This window comes from Zonotrichia leucophrys, chromosome 4, assembly GCF_028769735.1.
Source record: "Zonotrichia leucophrys gambelii isolate GWCS_2022_RI chromosome 4, RI_Zleu_2.0, whole genome shotgun sequence".
NCBI lineage: Eukaryota > Metazoa > Chordata > Aves > Passeriformes > Passerellidae > Zonotrichia > Zonotrichia leucophrys.
In genome coordinates this window covers 38,510,263-38,528,681 of record NC_088173.1, presented here as the reverse complement: position 1 = coordinate 38,528,681, position 18,419 = coordinate 38,510,263, and the positions used below count along the sequence as shown (strand labels likewise).

Below are 18,419 nucleotides of genomic sequence, written 5' to 3'. Positions count from 1 at the left end.
CGCTCCCGCCGGCCCCGCCCCGCCCATGGCGCCGTGTGAGGGGCGGCCCCGGCGCCTGAGGGGAGCGGGCGGGGCGGCGCGCGCGTACTGCACTCCCTCCGCTGCGGCGGCGGCGGCTGTGGCTGCTCCGGCGGGATCAGGTGGGAAAGGTGCGAACTGCTGCTCTGCCGGGGCCGTGAGGGGAGGAGAAGGAGGAGGAAGAAGAAGACGAAGAAGGTGCAGCCCGGGCAGAAGCCGGGCTGGCTGAGGGGCTGTGTTCGCGCCGGGTGTGGGGCTGCCCGGCCGGGCGCCTCCCGCCGTGCGTGCGGGGCTCTGGCGTCGCCCCCGCGGGCGGGCAGCGGAGCCGGGCCGGGATCCGGCGGGCCCGGGCCGTGAGTAGGTGCTGCTGCTGCTGCTGCTGCTGCTTCATTTGCGATACCAAAGCGGTTTGTAGGCCTGAGGGCCACGGCCTCAGTCTAGTGTTGTAACCTGGTTACTTTTCGTTTTGTTTATTCATAATTGTTACAGTTATAACTAGTATAATTAATGTTGATTGAAAGTCCTGCAGACAAGTCGTGAGGGGATGGCTCCCGGTTGGTTTTTCAAAGCGGCTTCATCCTCTGGTTGCTCTTGGTTTTCACGACAGCTTGCACCTAATATTTACACTTTACACTCCTTGTGAAGATGTGCTTACCTCCTTTAAGGAACTGCTTGTAGCTCTACCAGGTAACTTTGGAAAGTCTGGGCTTTCCCAAAAACATATTAAAAATTACTTTTTTAGATTGATTAGAAATATGTGTATAAAACTGTTAATTTAATTCTTTTAGTTATCTTTCCTTATAATGGAATTATTTTTTTACAGTGAAAGTCTAGTAATTTTCACTAATAGGCTTAAAGCTATGCCCTGGAGGCAGAGTAAAAATAATAAGTTTATTAAAGTTGGATTGAGAGAATAATCTGAGGCATCAAATGTACAGGTGAGCCAGTTAAAATAAGGTGCTGCTGAACAGTTACTATGATTATTAAATATTAATTAAACATTAATATTTTTAATATTTTATGTTTAATCTTCCACCTAATTAAAAAAATTAGGAGGCATAGTGAGAGGCTGATTTTCAGGTATATCTTGAGATCTTTAAAGGCCTTAGAAGAGCAAGGGTCCAGCCAAAGAAATGAGAGCAGGGACAAGAGCTTGTAAATGAATAGTGCAGTTAAGAAAATCAGGGAATCTTAGGTATGAAATTCCCTTCTGTTAAGAACAAGAAAAACAGTCTTATGGATGCTGTAAAAGTGCTGAAGCAGTCAGTGCAGCCTTTGTTCAGTTTTCCTGGAAAGGCTGTAGTCAGATATTTGCTAAAACTAAGTAAGATTATATGATTGGAATGCAATCAGAGTATTGCTTCTTAAAAGAATAAAAAAAGAGAGAAAAGCCAGATGATCTGTGATCTCCTGAATGATTCTGAGGAGTTGGTTTGGGAAGGGAATTTGTCAGTAAGTAGAGGACAATTAAAGTCAGTGTGCACACAGGAAATATTCTAGTGTGGCTTGTTGAAAGTGTCTGGATTAAACTTTTTTTTTTTTACTGTAGCCAATGCACTTAATAAGGGGAGAATATGAGGAGTTTGCCTTGAGTTTTACAGGATTTCTGCCATTGTTCAAGCTACTGAAGTGTGCTCTGAAAATAATTGTTTTTAAATATTTTTTTAAGAGCTTTTGAATCTGACTTGTAAATGACTCACTTTTAAACAGTGGTGTCATGAAATGTGCTCCTGGAGAGTTCAGTTTTGAGGGCATTTTCACTGTTCCCTGGAGTGTGGAATACAAAGTGGAAAGGATTGCAAGCACTGTGCAAGGGTTGGAATTAAAGGCCACCTTGAGAAGCTTGGTAGCAGGCTGGAAATCGGTGGAACTGAGGGAAGAAGAGAGCACAGGAATGAAAAAAATCAAAGCCTGATTAGTGGAAAAGTGTCAGTGAACAGCAAACAGTATCCCAGAAAACACTGGGTATTTATACTGCATTTGAGCACTGTAATGCACATAAAACCAATATTAATTGAGAATTATGTTCTGTCAACTACCCAGGTGTTGCTTTGTCACAGTAACAAGTGTGAGTAAATATAAAGACAAGGGAAGTGATTCCTCAGATGATAAAGGGCCTTAGCTAAAACGGTCTTGTTATTTTTTTAAACAACAGTGATAGATATCTAGACTCTGCAAGAATATTAGGTTTATTAAACTTTATGAGGGGAGCTTGAAAGGCATAGACACTCTAGAGAAGAGGAAACTCAGAGCAAATTTGCTGAGTGCCTTCACATCAATAGAAAGGTTGCTGTGTAAAGACCAGTGATTGACAAGTCTTTGAGTTCCCTGTAGATCAAGAGATGCTTGTTTTTAGGTGATGATGTTGATTTGGATGCTAAAGGAAAATCTTTAGCTCTCAAGTTGATGAAACCTGAAGCTGGGTGTCCACAGATCTCTTGCTGGAGAAGTAAATATCTGGATATTTACTTCTCTCAGGTCTCTCAAGGGCCCTGACAGGTGTGTATTTAAACAGTTCTGTGCACACAGTGTGGTGGAATTGCAGGTTTTAATAGGGGAAAACTGCTTTGGAACCTGCAAGTTTCCTTGAGCCTGGATTTTTATGGAGCTTTAGTAGGAAAGGCCCATGGTGAATGCCTCAGTATCTCCTCTTGGCTGTGTGGTGCTTACACAAGGTTTGCTTCCAGGTGTGCAGCTTTTCCAGGTGCCTCCTGCTGCTTTGGCTGGGGAAGGCAGACTGGCCAACCATTTAAATCCATTTCACTCTCTTCATAAACAGAGCTTGCTGAAACATCTTCCATTGGCTGTTACAGGCTGGAATGAGAACTCCTGTGAGAAAGATAAGGGATAAAGAGATCAAGAACGGGGGAAAAAGCTGCTGCTTTGTCTTGACCAAAGGATGTGCAAACCACAGAGGGGAAAATGGCAAAATGGAAGTGTGGCCTTGAGCATGTCCTGAAGACATTCATATATTCATGCTGTTATTAAGGAAACAGCAGCCTGTTAATGATCTTTTGGAATAACTGAATTGAAATTCAGAGATGTTTCCAGCCAATGCTTCTAAAGGTGCAGTGTGTCTTTCCATTTTTCAGCACATGTCAAGGAGAAGGCCTTCTAAAAAAATTACTTATTTGCTTTTTTAAGATGCATAAAAATAAAAAATTTATTAGGTGACTTACATTCCTTTTAGAGCTAAGTATTGATGTCTCATTTAAAATGAGGTACTTTTACTTCTGCTAGTAAAATGTCCAGAAGTGTTACATGAGTGAGCTGGCCTGTTGCTATATCATTTTTCCTTAGTACTTCTATCAGCTTTCAGGTTTTAAAGTTCTGAGTATTGGGGAGCTATGTTCTCTCCAGAATGTTTTGTTCTTGAGGAGAACTTCCCTCATGAAAATCTGACTCATTTAGTTCAGCCATTGAAAATTTTCAGTCTTTCCCATCACTAGTGCACAATATGTGGCTGATTTATTTGCTAGCAGTGGTTTGGAGTTGAAATTTTGGGGTTTGAGAATCTTTTCCTGTTAGATTAAAAGAAATAAGCTCAGTTTAAAACTGTAGGGAACTGGAATGATGTTTCTTGCTGTGTATTTCAGACTCCCAAAATGTAATGCCTCCAACACTTGAGAACCAGTGCAATACAAGTGTTGCATTATTAAGTTATTTAGAACTTTGTTCTGTGTGCTGAACCTTATAAGAAAGCTCAACATCATTATCTTAAGGTGTTCTGCATACTTTGAATATTCCAGTAATTTTTTTCTAGAAGCATATATAATCAAGTTTGTGGTATAATCTGAGTGAGCAATGTAATTTCTGTGATTTACCTTGTTTTGATGTGATGTTTGCATAGTCCTTGTGTCTTAAGGGTGAAATTTGGAGTTTTTAATTCATTTTCTCTTTAAGTCAAAAGAGTGTCAAGTCTTGCTGGTGATAATATTGAAAAGATGTTTTCTATGATGTTTTGAAGATGTGATCACTTGAATTGCAAGTGAACAATTTAGCTTTACTTTGTGAGGTTGAAATTTCTATGTATATTTTTAGATGTTGGAAGAGCAGTATTTTTGGTGTCTGTGTAAATCTGAGAATTCAAATGAATGAACTCAACCTCTCTTAGTTCAGTTACAGAAGTAAAAAAAAAATTGCTCAGAGTTTGGATTAGAAGGTCAGTTGAGCTTTAAAATTCACAAGTCTAGGATAATAGTCTCCCCAATGCCTAATAAACATAGTTTGAATTTTGGTGCAGCAGGGGGGTGGACTAGTTGATTTTTGAAGGTCCCTTCCACCACTCCAAACCATTTTGTGAAGAATGTTTGTTTTTCAAGTAGCTATGAACTAAATGTTTGTACATTTTTTCCATGGTTTTTTTTAATTTACATGGCATTAGAATGAATATGTCTGTGAATATATATATGATATCTGTAGGATTAGCTGTGTGGTGTCCAACATCTTCTGAGAGGATGGTGTTTGAACAAGGATTTTGTCTGAAGCCTTTTGTGACAGTTGCTGTTGTCAGTATTTAGATTTTTCTACACATGCAATTATCTCTTCAGATTTTGTTTATGGTAGTTAGGACTGCAATCTTGTGTACGAGAAAGCAGGTAAAATGTCTGTGTCAAGCCTTATGTTTACAAAATTAAAAGAAAATACTCGGGGGCCCATGGGAAGTGTTTGGTGCACTAGGGAAGTCAGATGTCCTGTGGGACTTTTTACCTGCAGAGTCACTGGTGCATAGACAGTGTTGTCAATCTGGTGTAACGCTGTAATTTCAGATTTAATGCTCACTAGATGAACACTGACAAATTTCTATAAAGGAAAATTTGTTGCATGCTGCTGCCCTGGAGAGATGATTTTACTGCTGGAGTGTAACATGGGGAAAGTCTTTTAGATCTGTTTGGCTAAAGTGTTGTCAATCTATGATGCATGAGCAGCTGCTTCTAAGGACCACAGGATGTGCACACTGGGGCTGCTCTGCTTTCTTTTCTTAGGCAAGATTCTGTAAAAGCTGCAGTAGGGAGTTTGCAGGTAGTGCAAAGGAAATCTGATAGTTGGTAAGCAGTGAACAAAGAAACTGCCAGTAGAGCTGGAGATAAGGGGGCACCAGTTCTGCAGATATATCTAATTAATTAATACCTTAGAAAACCTGGCTACAGCACGTACACCACATTTATTGATGCATTTACAAACACTTGGTTTTCTTGGCTCTCCAAGGAACTCTTAGAACCACATTTGGCATGAGAATGATACAAGTAAAGTGTGTCTTATGGATGTTGCAAGCATGTATTGAGTTCTTAAGGACACAAAATTTACACATATATGTAACCCCTTACATATATTGCACATATATATTCTATATATTTATACATATTACTTTATAGATATAAATGAAATGTTCAACAGACATGCAAAAATGTATGTGTGAATATGTATAAAGTCTGTAGGCTGTTATAAAAGTGTGAAGCCAAAGAATTAAACTGAACAAAATCCTTTAATTTGCCCATCAAGCTAAAAACATGTCGACTAACTCCCTTGTTTTCTCTCACTAGAAATGACCACCCCAAACAAGACCCCTCCTGGTGCTGATCCAAAGCAGTTGGAGAGGACTGGTACTGTTAGAGAAATAGGCTCACAAGCAGTTTGGTCTCTCTCGTCCTGTAAGCCAGGTAAATCACAACAATGATGTCAAAAGTTGAATATACATTTGTGTTTTGGGAGGAAGACATCCACAGCAGTACAACTGCTGCAGTGTAGGCTGTAGTTACTACAAATAATGTTTGCCTTCCCTATATGTGATGCAATATGAAAGTTCTAACTGTATCAGAAATCTTTCTGTGAGGAACTATCTGATATGAACTAAACAGAAGTCTTACATATTTTATATTAATTTTTCTTTTCATTTACATGGTGAACAAACTAAGCCATGTAAGCAGAATCACACCCAGCACAGTGAAATTGTTTCTGTGCTTTGGCATTTTGTCTGGATGTCTTTCATTTTTAACTAAGGATGACTGTGCAGCTGGGAGACCTAAATGTTGTGCCTGAACTTTGAAACTTTGTGTGGGATCAGCCATTACAGGGTGGCCTTAAAACCCTGCAAATAAAATAAACATGTGGTCCTGAGAGGCAGTTTGTGATACCTGCTCAAAATACCTGAAAATCTGTATTCTTTCCCTTTGGCTGCTTGAGTTGCTATTTCAGAAATATCTGCTGGGAGTTGATCAGCTGTCTTGCTGCACCCTAGGGTTAGTGATCCCTTTATGTCACAATATTGTGCTCAGGCTGACTGACTTTGGTCTGAAATCCTGGAATATTGGAGAAAAAAATGTCTTGTGGTTTTGTTGCTTAAACAGGGGATTTTTTAATTGCAGATTAAACTTCAGCTGCTATATTGGAACAGTAGCTAGTGTGGACAATCAATAAAAGGATGTAATTAGTAAAAGGATAATGAGGGAATAGAAAATACAAAGCTGCAGTTGCTTCTTCAAAGGTGATGGCATTAACCTTTAGGAATACTGGTTTTGCCATCTATTGCCTGTTCTAGCTAGTACTTGAAAAAGCAAAAATATTTCAGGACATGACTTGAAAAGAAAATGTTACATTTGGCTAAAATATTATGGTGAATGGTCTCTGCTAATGATTTTGCTTTAGTTCAGCACTTAAGTTACAGAAGATGTGGAAAAGTCTAACTGTTAATTATTGCTTTGGCAACCACTATGAATTACTACTTAACCACTTGAAATTCCTGGACATGTTGGCATGGATTTGCACCCCACAGACCTCTGCAGATTCCCCTGTTTCAGTTTTGTGTTGGAAAAGCATAGGTGCACCTTGGATGGCTAGACATATTTCCTAATATGTTGTAACCTGGGAGACATTTATTTGTAACAGTTGAAGAAGAGCTACATTTGCATCACAGAAATGGGATGTTCAAGATTATCACATTTTCTTTTTCTTAGGGTTTGGAGTGGATCAGTTACGAGATGATAATCTAGAAACTTACTGGCAGTCAGATGGATCACAGCCTCATTTGGTGAACATCCAATTTAGGTATTGAAGTGTACTCCCTGTGGGTTAGGGTGCTTTGTACTGCTCAGATAAAATAGGAATTCAGCAAGTGCAAGAACTCCTGGGTTTGTTCTGTTACCCAACTGGTAAGAAGTCAGACAGCATTTCTAAAAATGAGATTTTCAAATGTTATGATCACTAAATATCTAAATAAGCCATGAAAATGAATGTTTAATGGCATATCAGTTGTGACAGCATCACATTTACTCATGTAAGGTGACTTATGTCCCTATTTTGTGTCTGTGAGTGTCATTTGGAGGGTAGATGGCTCCTATGTAACCTAACAAATGAGTTTGAGAAACTTTTTTTTATTCCATCCTGTGTAGGATGCTTTCAGTATTTTTTCTTTAACAAAACTTGAGAAGAGATGTTTGTCCCCCTTTTAAATTTACTTTTTAAAAAAGGCCCTGGTGTAATAAGAGAGCCCATATTTGAAAAGCCTAACTTAAGCTTCATTACGTACAAGTGCTTATTTGGCATCTGTTTCTTGGTATGCTGACATTCCTGAAGGCAGGCAAAGGAGGATGGTGAAAATCAACTGTGTGCATTATGTGATGTGGAAAATCACCTAGTTCTTCAACAGCAAGTTTCTTATGAATCACTAGGCACACATGTATTCATTTCCAGAACATTTAATTCCTTAGTTATAGCAAGCTAGCAACAAACTCATCCCAAATATTTTTCTTTATGATGCTTACATGGCTTGTGTTGCTTCTTTCAGAAGAAAAACAACAGTGAAGACCTTATGTATTTATGCAGACTACAAATCTGATGAAAGTTACACTCCAAGCAAGATCTCTGTCAGAGTAGGAAATAATTTTCATAATCTCCAGGAAATCCGGGTAAGTCCATGATGCTTTGCATTCTATCTTAAAACAATTCTCACTTGTTAGGACATCTGATGTAATAAAACAGTTTGTGGTGGTAAAATATGGCATTGTGTTGAAGGGGAAAAATGGCTGGGTTTATTTTGATATTTGCTTTTAGTTTTTATCTTGTAAATTTAGATTGGTTTCTGTTATTTTTTATCTGATTCTTTTTACCAAACATCATTATAATTGAATATGTTCATAAATTTTTACTTCTGAGTATTGTTTCTGTTATTTTACTTTTTAATGCTCGACAGTTATTGAGATGCAAAAATTTTGGATGGGATGAGGTTTTTAACAACATGAAGCAAAATCCAATTTTCTGTTCTTCAGATCAGCTTAAGATTTTGAATGAGACAGAGTTGTAGTGTTTTGTTAGTGTTTTATTTTTAAAAAGATCAAATCCAGTATTTTTTATGGTGATGCTTCTAGTCAGAACTGTGATAAGATTTGAATTGCTTGAAGTGCTTGGTTTGCCTACCTTTTGGTTAACAGTAAAAGCAGATTTGAAATAATCCATGATCTTGGTAGATGTCTGCCTTGGAAACGAATCGGGATACTTATGAGCAGGTATCTTTGCTCATTCTGGGTCAGGGTAGCCTCATGTTTCAAATTCCTCTTCTCTGGAGCTCAGCGCTTACTGGCTGGTATTTTGGGAAGGTTTCACTTAGCAGCCCTATATGGCAAGTGTTGCAATAACAGAAGGGTTGGGATGAGAAAAGGGTGGTGCTAAATGGTGGCTTGAAGTTCTACTTTTTTTTATTTTTTTCACTTTGGATTGTTGGGACTGAAAACCAAAGTCCCAGAGGAAGTTGTAAGTACAAAGCTGTAGATGCTGTGGGAGTAAAAAATAGTGTAGTAGAGATGTCTGTTAGCATAATGTATCTGTCTATATCCTTTCAATGATTTGTGATGTTCTCTCAAGTTTTGACTTACACTTTCATCCTAAATATCAGATGGAAGGCTCTTGACATGTTTTATTTTTCTTTAATTAATTAAATATTCTTTTGGAAGAAATAAATCTTCACGTTTCTTTGACTTTGATGAGCTGTAAATTCTCTCCATCTCCCTAATTGTATCCCAGCAGTTTGGGAGCTGGGCAGTATCTGAGGAAGGGCAGCTGGATCCTTTCACCTGTTAGGCTGTGGCTCAGTTTCCCGAGTATCCACTAGATGTCATTGTTGTCCTTAATGATCACTTTGATTTTTGCACTTTTATCTGCCCTTTCAATAACTAAATGATTATTGTCCTTTTTGTAGTCATGCTTAGTACAGCACTGTACATCTTGCTGCCTAACTTAAGTTTCTCATACAGTGGTAAACTCCTGCTCCTGAGGGTATGTGTGTGATGAATGTATTAAAGATCTGTAAAGCAATAAAATGTCTAACAAGTGTATTAGTTCTCTCCAGTGTCTCAGGCAGGATTTCTTTAGCTCTTTTCTTGCCAAACACGGGATTCTATGCATAATGTATGTAGTTAAAAATGGTGCTTCTATATGAACCAAGTTACTAGCATTTTTATGGTGTATGAATGTGACTATAACATGATGCATGACAGAGTAATTCTTATGCATGCCACATGCTCTTGTGCTTTTTTTATTTCCAAACTGAGGAAAAAATATGGTCACGCTTCTTATTAATGAGATACAATATTCTGATGCTGTAAAATGCTTGTGACTGTCATCACCATGATGTTACATGTTGCTATCAATTTTCATATTTTCTAAACTGCTTGATACTGTTTCTTGAATTTTACTTCAGTCTTGAAACTTTCTTCAGCTTCTCTGACACATAGGGAGGTTATTAAAGCAGTGTGAACTGTTATGAGCTCTTTAGAGAAATCTGCTTAATTATACAGTGATTCCATTGGCTTCAGTACTGATTAACTGGGTGGAAAATCAGGCTAAAGCATTTTATATTTTTCCATGGATGCTTGCCCAACTCATAGTGTGTAATGAATGTGTTTTCTTTCCTAATGGTCTAATTTTCAACACAATGCAATATGCTGTTGAGCTAAAGTTTGTCACACATACAAGATCAGCTTTAGTTTGTATTCTAGTATATAGGCATATCTTGTTTGGAACCTAAAATGAATTTATTTTCAGAAAAAGAGTTTTCTTCCCCCTCATTTGTACCCCATTGTAAGAGTGAGAACAGCCCTTGCAATCTGGCAGGATTATTCCCTTGCTCACTGCAGTTAAGGTGTGTGCACCCAGCCTTCTCCTCTGGCATTGAAGTGCCATTGTATCACAGCTTCAAGCTTGGAGAGCAAATATTTTCTCATTTGCAGTCATGGAGTTTTCCCACATGATGGTACAAACAGTCTGGATGGACCAGATAGTCTGTAGAGGCATTTTTGGAACAGCATCCAAACTCCTCAGGACATAAGTTATTACACTTTTTCATGATATGAAAATAACTCACTGCAAAGGATATGAGTGAAATGCTGTCCATGAGAGATCTCTGGTCTTGTCCAGTGCTGCTCACCTGTTTATTACATTTTACCTCCAGAACATTTAGATGTTCAGCAGTTCCTTGTGCTGTAAGGAGATTAAGTGTTGTGATGCTAAGTGCAGGTGGTATTTCAGGGTATAGTCTCAATCCATATATAATATATACACACACATGTTGTAGTTAATAGTGCTTTCTGCTGTCAGCCTATAAAATCAGATCTTTACACAGACTCAGGTAAAGGCCTTTTAATCTTAATACACCTTTGTTGGCAACAGTATGAGGCCTTTGTTTTAGGTTTTTGTTGGAGTTGTTTGTTTGTTTGTTTGCTTTTCTTTGGACTGCTGTCTGCTTTGTTTTCAGTTTCTGTTCCATCCCTTTTGGCCCTGCCCGGTGTTGTGTAAGCAGGTGCAAGCACAGCCGCCTCCCTGGTGGCAGGGTTGTGCCTGAGCACCACGGACAGGGCTCCTTCTTCACTGTTTGAAGAGATTCTGCACTAGAGAGGGGATTACCAACTGAGGGATGCCCAAGCTGGGAGGCTTTTCCAAGGGATAGTTAAGGAGATGACCCCAGTGCAATGCCTTTACTCCTCTGCTGTCCAGGGGCTGTAGGGAGGAGTTTGGACTTAGGCAGACATGTTCTGAAATGCAGCAGTGAGCAATCTTCACCTGTTTTCTGTGCATGGTGTAGACTGAGATCCTGAGGAGTGAGGACATCCTGGCTCATCATAGGGCTGCTGCAAGGTAATCAGCCAGAAAATGCACTGTGAGTCTTTATTCAAACATCTCTAAGGTGCATTTTAAACTGCTTTCCACTGAAGGTGGAACAACTGTAAAGGAGCTGTTACTCCTTTAGATTCCTGACTAAGCTTCAGGTACTTTGGTTAGAAACCATTCCTCTGTGATCTATATTCCACTCACGAAAAGAGGCATTTCTGACCCTTAATTATTCCTTAGGTTCAGAATGTCAATTAAAAATAGTCAGTCTGCATCCTGCAAAGTATTCTTCATGCTAAGAAAAGACTGAATAAACTTCAGTTTTATAGAATTTCAATCTTTCCTGTCTCTAGGATGTTCTGTAAGCACAATCATCACAGCAGTTGTTAGTTTTGATTATCTTGCTGTTAATGCTGGCTGAGTATGGATTTGTTTCATCAGGATGCACACAGATGCACTGTTCTGTACATCTGAAGTTTACTGGTGGTGGAAATCTGCAAAGCAGGGGAGTAGAATGCTCCACTGGTATTGGTTACTTACTAAGCCTTGTCATGGGTAGGAATCAAATTTCAGAAAAAAGGTTATTTCCATTTGTACTCTGTGCAAATTTCCACCTCCCAGCAGAGGATATTTAGTGAATCCCCAGCTGAGATGTTCATATGAACTCATCTTTACAAAAAGAAGGCAAATTAAATGATGTAAGGTCAGTGTTCCCTGCCAATATCATCATCACTGTAGGTGATATGACCTTTTCATCATGCATGTGTTTGTGGAAATAACTAATATATGCTTCAGACTGTGGAAATTATGAACAGGATTACAATTTTCCTGCCCTTTGATACTGTGGAATGGTAAGACATCAGATCAGAGCTTACTGTGCAATCATGAAAAGTGCAGGTATTGAAATAGGCTTTTATGCATATGAGCTGTGTGTATACAAATAGGTAGGCCCACATGAGAGCTAGTAGAACACTGGAAGATTATTTTGGCCCACACACTGTAAAATTGTTGAGCATTTTATCTTACCTTGTTATGAAGGAGTATTTTAAGAGAAATAAGCATCTCTTCTATAGAGGAAAACTGAACATGGCTTTTATGTTGTGGTACATATAAAAGATATTTTTTCTTTTGTGTCTGAGTGTTCAGAAACAAATCTATGAAGGAACCTTTTCTTGCCCCAGAAGGGCTCAATTAGGCAAGGGTACCTTAAAGAGGCCCTGTATTTTTAATTCTGTCAGTCTGACTTTACTCTCTGAAGCAGAGGAAAAGCCATGTGAAACAATGTGGCAGCAGCTCTATGGAAGGCAGGAAGTTGATGAAGTACAGAGCTTTCCTCGAGGGAGCTCAAGTACAGAGAGCCTAGGAACTGATGGAAGCATTGAGTGTTACATATGTGTGAAAACCTCTCCTGCACTTACAACCTTTTTTGTGATTATTCATTCAAATTCCACTGTGGAAAAGAAATTGGAAAATCAACACCCTCACAGTAAAGAATTTCTTGCTAAGATCTAATCTAAACCGTAGTTTAAGGCCATTCCCCCTTGTCCTGTCATTACATGCCCTTGTAAAATACCTCTGTTCCTCTTTTTTGTAGGCTCCCTTAGGTACTGGAAGGCCACAATTAGGTCACACCTCCACCTTCTCTTCCTGTAGCAAGTGTTTGATTACCTTGTTACATCTCATTTCTGTGCATGAAGTTCTTGTCAGAGGATTTACAAAGATTTCCCCTAAATCTTTGTTTTTTAAATATTTTACTTCTGTAAAAATCTTTCTGGTACTAGTGGCTTAAGAATTCAGATTTTTAAAACTGTGTGTGTTATCAGTGCAGGTAAACTGTCCTCCAGCATGATGGGGGAATTTTTCATTGGCTTTAATGCAAACTTTCACTATTGTATTCTAATTACCATACTTTAAACAAATCTTCTAGTGGACATGAACAGGTTGCACATAGTGCTGTGTGTGTGTGAGTGGAAGGAGCCAGATGCTTGAACTTTTTATATTGAAAACCAACTGCAAACTTTGGTGAACATATTCTCTAGCTCTCTTTTGAAGTATGTGGTACAGTAAAGCATAATAATACTGTTGTAGAGTAGTAATTGTATTTGTTAGGGGGAAAACTGCTGGTTTTCTGTGATAGTTTCTTACCTTCTTTATATACCTGAAAGATTTATGCAGGGAAGTCTTCAATAATGGAGATCATTGTACCAATAGGCCAAACCCTTTACCATTACTAATTAGTATAAATGAAGGATCTCTTTTTCACAAGAAGATCCTGTTATGAAGGGAGTACCTGTATGGTGAAGGGAGCACATGTATATGTTAATAAAAGTTCTGTGAGAGTAGGGTCTGTCATTTTTCCTCTTCGCACATTTTGCCAGTGGCACGGCCATGCTGCTCATGTACAAGAGTTCTGGCTGGAGCTGTGAAATAGTCTTGGGTTTTTTTCCGAATTTTATTTTTAACTACCACCTTCTGCAGCTGATACACACACACACACACACACACACACACACACACACATTGTGCTTCTGGCTTTTGTGAAAACACTTTTTGTACCCTTCAGCCCTTAGTGCTACATATAGCTTTGTTTCTTTTAAACCATGACTTTCTCTTTTTAATGCCTGGATACAGCAGAGATGCTGATCTTTCTCCCTTTGATAGCATTACCAAATTTTTAGAGCTCTTAGAGTGATCAGTCAAATTTGTGTGTTCTTTAGCTTCTAGGAATTGGTCCAAATATGTATATTGATGATATGTAGATATGATTGTAATCATATCTATTTAAAACAGTAGCCCTCATGCCCTTCACTGCCTGAAATTTCCAAGTTGTAATCAAACTTATGTGCTATCAGGCTGAGGGAAGAAAAGCATGTTTTTCTTTTACATGCTCAAAATGTAGTGAAAATCCCAGTGGACAGTCGTGTTTACAAGGGTAACTGTCTGCATTCAATTGTGGGTTATAAAAGTGCTTGCTTGAATAAATACACAGAGCTATCAGACAGAACAACCAATAGTTCCTTGGACTAATTGACCTTGTCAGTAGAATAGAAACACTTGCAAATAAAATTCCCATTGCCAGCAAAGTTGCAACTGAAAACCCCTGAAGAAACTGTGTATATCCTCTAACTATCTTGGAATGCAGTGATTCAGGCAGCAGACATGTGCAGCAGGAGGGGGCAGGAGGGGGAATCATTAACCAGCAAAGCTGCACATACCAGCCGTTTGCAGTGGGCTCCTTTTGCAGCGTGAGGCTGTGTGCATTCCTCAGGCCATTAAGTAGCTCACTTTCCATATTCAGAGTTATGCTTTCTACCAGTTGTTACTACTTTTACCATCCCTGGGGTCCCCCTGTGTGATTTGTTTTGCTGGTCTGCTTTGATTATAATGTAGCCTTTTCAGAAAAGGCAAAGGTGTTTGGCTGGTAACCACAGCATGTTGTAATGAGGGTGGAGTGTGTTTGTCATTCTGCAGCAATGGTTGACTTCCATGAATGCCAGGGTCTGTAACCACACAGGCTGTGGCAGTTTATCTTTTTGAATATATTCAGATTGCATAACAGTGGAAAAGAATCGCAGTAAATATTAGAATATCTGATCTTCCAATAAAAAGCACGATGGAACCATTTTTTTACTTTACCCAGTGATGAGTCATGTATCTTCCCATTAAAAAAAGGAAAATATTTCACTCCAGAAATAAGTCTTCACAAGTGAATTAGTCATATATCAGACATTTCCTTTTAAAAGTTTGGATAATGTCACACAGGTGGAAGTAGTATGAAAAAAAAAAAACAACAGTGAAAGACACAACAGGCTTCACTGTGTACTATAAAAACATGATTTTATTTTGGTTAGAAAACAAAACAGGAAAAATGGCATTTGGAAAATAAAGTCTGAAAAATGGTCCAGTTAGCTGCTAAATAAACTTCAGAGATGAAGGTTTAAAAAAACCCACCAAGATTTGTAAAAGGAGGTGGGGGGAATAGTGTATTTCACCTTAAGTAAGGGACAATGTGTAATAAGGGATTTTGTGGTTTTACAGCTCGGTGCATGTGTTTGAAAGCTGTTCTCTCAGCAACGTGGGTGGCAGGTTATGCTACCATATAATGTATTGTAGTTGGCTCTCCACACTTGTCAGGGTTAGCGTTCAACCATTCGGAAAATTTTCCCATTGTTCTATCATGTGAACCAAGGCTAGTGTTGAATTCCCAATAACCTTCTGCAGGAAAAAGAGGTTTAATTAGAAAGTTTGAAATTTGATTACTTCTGTTATTGTCTTAATGCACTTCTCTCTAATTTAGGTGCTTATCTGCAAATGCAATCAATTTTTGCTCAGGAAGATGAAAAACAAACTTAACTTTGTACTGCAGTTGCTTCCACAATTTAAAAAGAAAACTTGTATACTCAATTCTGTCTTTCTTCAGCATTAACACTCTATTTCCATCTTAAACATGTTTGCTTTAGATGGATCATAGCTTTTGGCAGCTACTGCATTTTTAGCAAATAATACTGTTTCTAGTAAGAGTTGCAAAAAAAAAAACTTTGTGTGAGGTCCTTGTAAACTGAACCTTGGGAACGTTATGTTATTTCTGTATTTTCCCTTCTTTTGTGCTTCTTCTCTATTTGTGTCATGGTTATAAATTACATCGTTTGAACTAGAGAATTAAAAACATTTCATTTTGTGATTCCTGTAATTTTAAAAAAGAGAATGTTTGTTTTATGTGTATTTTTTTTCTTTTTACCTGTTATTTCAGAGGCTGGCACACAGAGAAATAAGCAGTTATGGTATTGAAATTCCATTGTGCCAGCACCTCTGGGGCATAATCCAAAAAAACCAGAAAAATCGCCTGCTGGGTTGTATGCAGTAAGCTTGTGTGAACATCAGTGTCTGCTGTTCACACATCATTTTTTACTGGAAGTTCCTGTTGGAATAAAGGTTCTGTGTTTGGAGAGTGCACTGGGATACTTGTTGGTCAATGGTTTTTCAAATTTGTAGGGATTTCTAATTACAGTTTACCAGTAGGCTACCTAGATACTTCTTGCAGATAATCATTAATGTTTCAGAAGAAAGAGAAGCAAGCAGGGATTTGGTAACGTAAAAGCTGTAACAAGAAAGATCTGGGTGCTCTTCTCTTCCTTCAAGCATTCCCTCTGAGACTGAACATGGGAGTGAAGAATAAGGTGGGTGGGTGGATGGAGGGGGAGGTGACAGCATGACAGAAGACACTCTCATACTTGGTATCCCTACTTCAATATTTAACCCCTTCCCTTCCTTCTCCCTCCTTTTTCAATGCAAGTGTGGTGTCTAGTTGACATTTTCAAACACCCAAATGCCTCCAGCATTCCAGCTTATGGTGGGTGTCAGTGTGATGCTCATCTAGAACATCTTCATGGTGCTCAGTCAGGTGAACCCCCTCAGCTGATCAGAATTAATTTGAACTGTGGTTTACAAAACATGTGATACTGTGCACTTGCAAACTGGATCATGTAGCAACATCCACTTTATCTCCTGTGTTTGATCTCTCTGCACCTGGATAGAAGGATGGAGATCCTGCTAGGCAAACTGTTTAATGCAGCTTTTTACTTGGGTGTTTGAAGGAGTTCCTTCAAGGAGTTCTTTCATAAGGTTTCAAGGTTTGGACTAGGGAAAATGAAAATGTTTGTTGGCTGGCCGTATCATTTATTGGCTCTTGGGGAAGTGGACTCTGGACGTCTGACCTTGCAGTTACTTAGCAGAGCAAGAGGTGGGGACCATTGAGGAAACTGTGTGAAACAAGGGATGCTTCTTTGATCTCAGGAAGGCAGCCTGTTGGGAGGGAGATCTTGGAAAAGTGCAGCAGACCTGTATTTGGAAGGGAAATTATATTCTTCTGTAGTAAAGGGCCCTGCATTGGAATTGTTAAATAAAGAGCTGTTTCTCAGTCTCATTTTTCTTCTTCTACCCTACCACATTCTATAGTCATGCTCTTTCCCATTCTATCAGTTCCCTAGGCCTGAGTAATCCAAAATTATCTCCTAGTTTTGGATTCCAAATGTGAAAACATTGTGGGAGTCACACCACCATCTTTTGCTTAAAGGATGTAAAAAACATCCTTAAATTTGTGTGAAAGCTGACAGTAAGATGCTGCTCACTCACTCCTGCTTTCCTCTTTCTGAGAGGTTGCTCACCATTGGGAAACTTCTCCCCTTCAAACAATTTTTTTCTACACTGTGAAATAGGATTGGGAGGATAAAGTCAGTGAATTATAAACAATCATCTTTGATTTACCTGATTGCCTTCATAGACTTAACTGTGGAGAATAATCCTTGGAGGGAGCACTAGATATTTTCAAAAATTAAGAAGTGCTGAATACATCCAGTAAGATCAAATCCAAGACTGATTCTGATCCCTCTGGGTGCTCCTACTAACATAATATTAAAATCCTCCAAGGAGTAAAGCCAGCAGTCAACATTTAATTTGGTTTAAGCAGAAGAAAGGATATGAAAGGAATGGGAATTTTCTTGGATGCCTAAGAAAGTTTTATACTGTCATCTCAACTGGTGCTGGTCAGCTGGCACAGCACACCTCATTTTCTGTTTCACTTGAACTACTTGTAGGCACCAGCAGCTGGAAACCTCCTGTGACTGTGTTCACCACCCTTTGCCAAACCAGCAGTTTGGCAGCAGGCTGGAGGGAGGAAGTGGCCCCAGTTTAGAAGAATATAGGAGCCAATTTGCCCACCAGTTATTCTCTGTATGTGTGGCTTCCCCGTTATACCTTTATTTGCATCCATAGAAATGCGGTCACACTTGGCCATTTATAGCACATACTGCCTTGTCGCAATGTTATCAGGTATTGCTATTAATTAGGATTTAAAAAAATCCAAACCAAATCCTTTAAATGCACTGGATGTGCCATGCTTTGTCAGGTCAGCAACCAAAAATTTCCATAAATTCAGGTAGAAATAAAGGAACAAGTGTATTCTGTGTAGGTATATGGGAGCATTTTATAATTACCATCGGCTTTTTCTTTTTTTTCCTCATTCTGAGGCCTAACATTTTAATGGAAAGCTGAGATTATTCACAGTGTCACTAGGAAAGCAGTGCTGAAAGGAGTTCTGTTGATGTGGTAAATGAAAGCAATCCTCAGTGTTCAGAAGAAAATGCTACCTGACAGGTGGTAGAGATCTAGAACAAATCCAGGGTTCTGGGCTGTAAGACTCAGCTGCTTCAGAGCTGCCACCATGGCAGCTCTTTCCAGAGGGAGGTCTTGCTCCTGGGATTACTGCCATGTTTTTTGGTCAGGGATCACATGTCTGTGTGTAGCTT

General features: G+C 39.0%; 1 protein-coding gene across 5 annotated transcripts in view; it reads left to right on the top strand.

Annotated features, from left to right (window-relative positions):
- Positions 1-18,419, top strand: part of ANAPC10 (anaphase promoting complex subunit 10) — a 32,690-nt gene that overhangs the window by 762 nt on the left and 13,509 nt on the right. For 2 of the 5 annotated variants that reach the window (XM_064711211.1, XM_064711210.1), the window contains exons 1-4: positions 12-149; positions 5,562-5,678; positions 6,972-7,062; positions 7,802-7,922. In XM_064711211.1, the coding sequence (XP_064567281.1) occupies positions 26-149; positions 5,562-5,678; positions 6,972-7,062; positions 7,802-7,922 (453 nt within the window). In that variant the 5' untranslated portion in view covers positions 12-25. Of the gene's footprint in view, positions 1-11; positions 150-562; positions 706-5,561; positions 5,679-6,971; positions 7,063-7,801; positions 7,923-18,419 lie in introns of those variants that run through there. The other 3 variants (XM_064711212.1, XM_064711214.1, XM_064711213.1) reach the window with 3 other exon arrangements.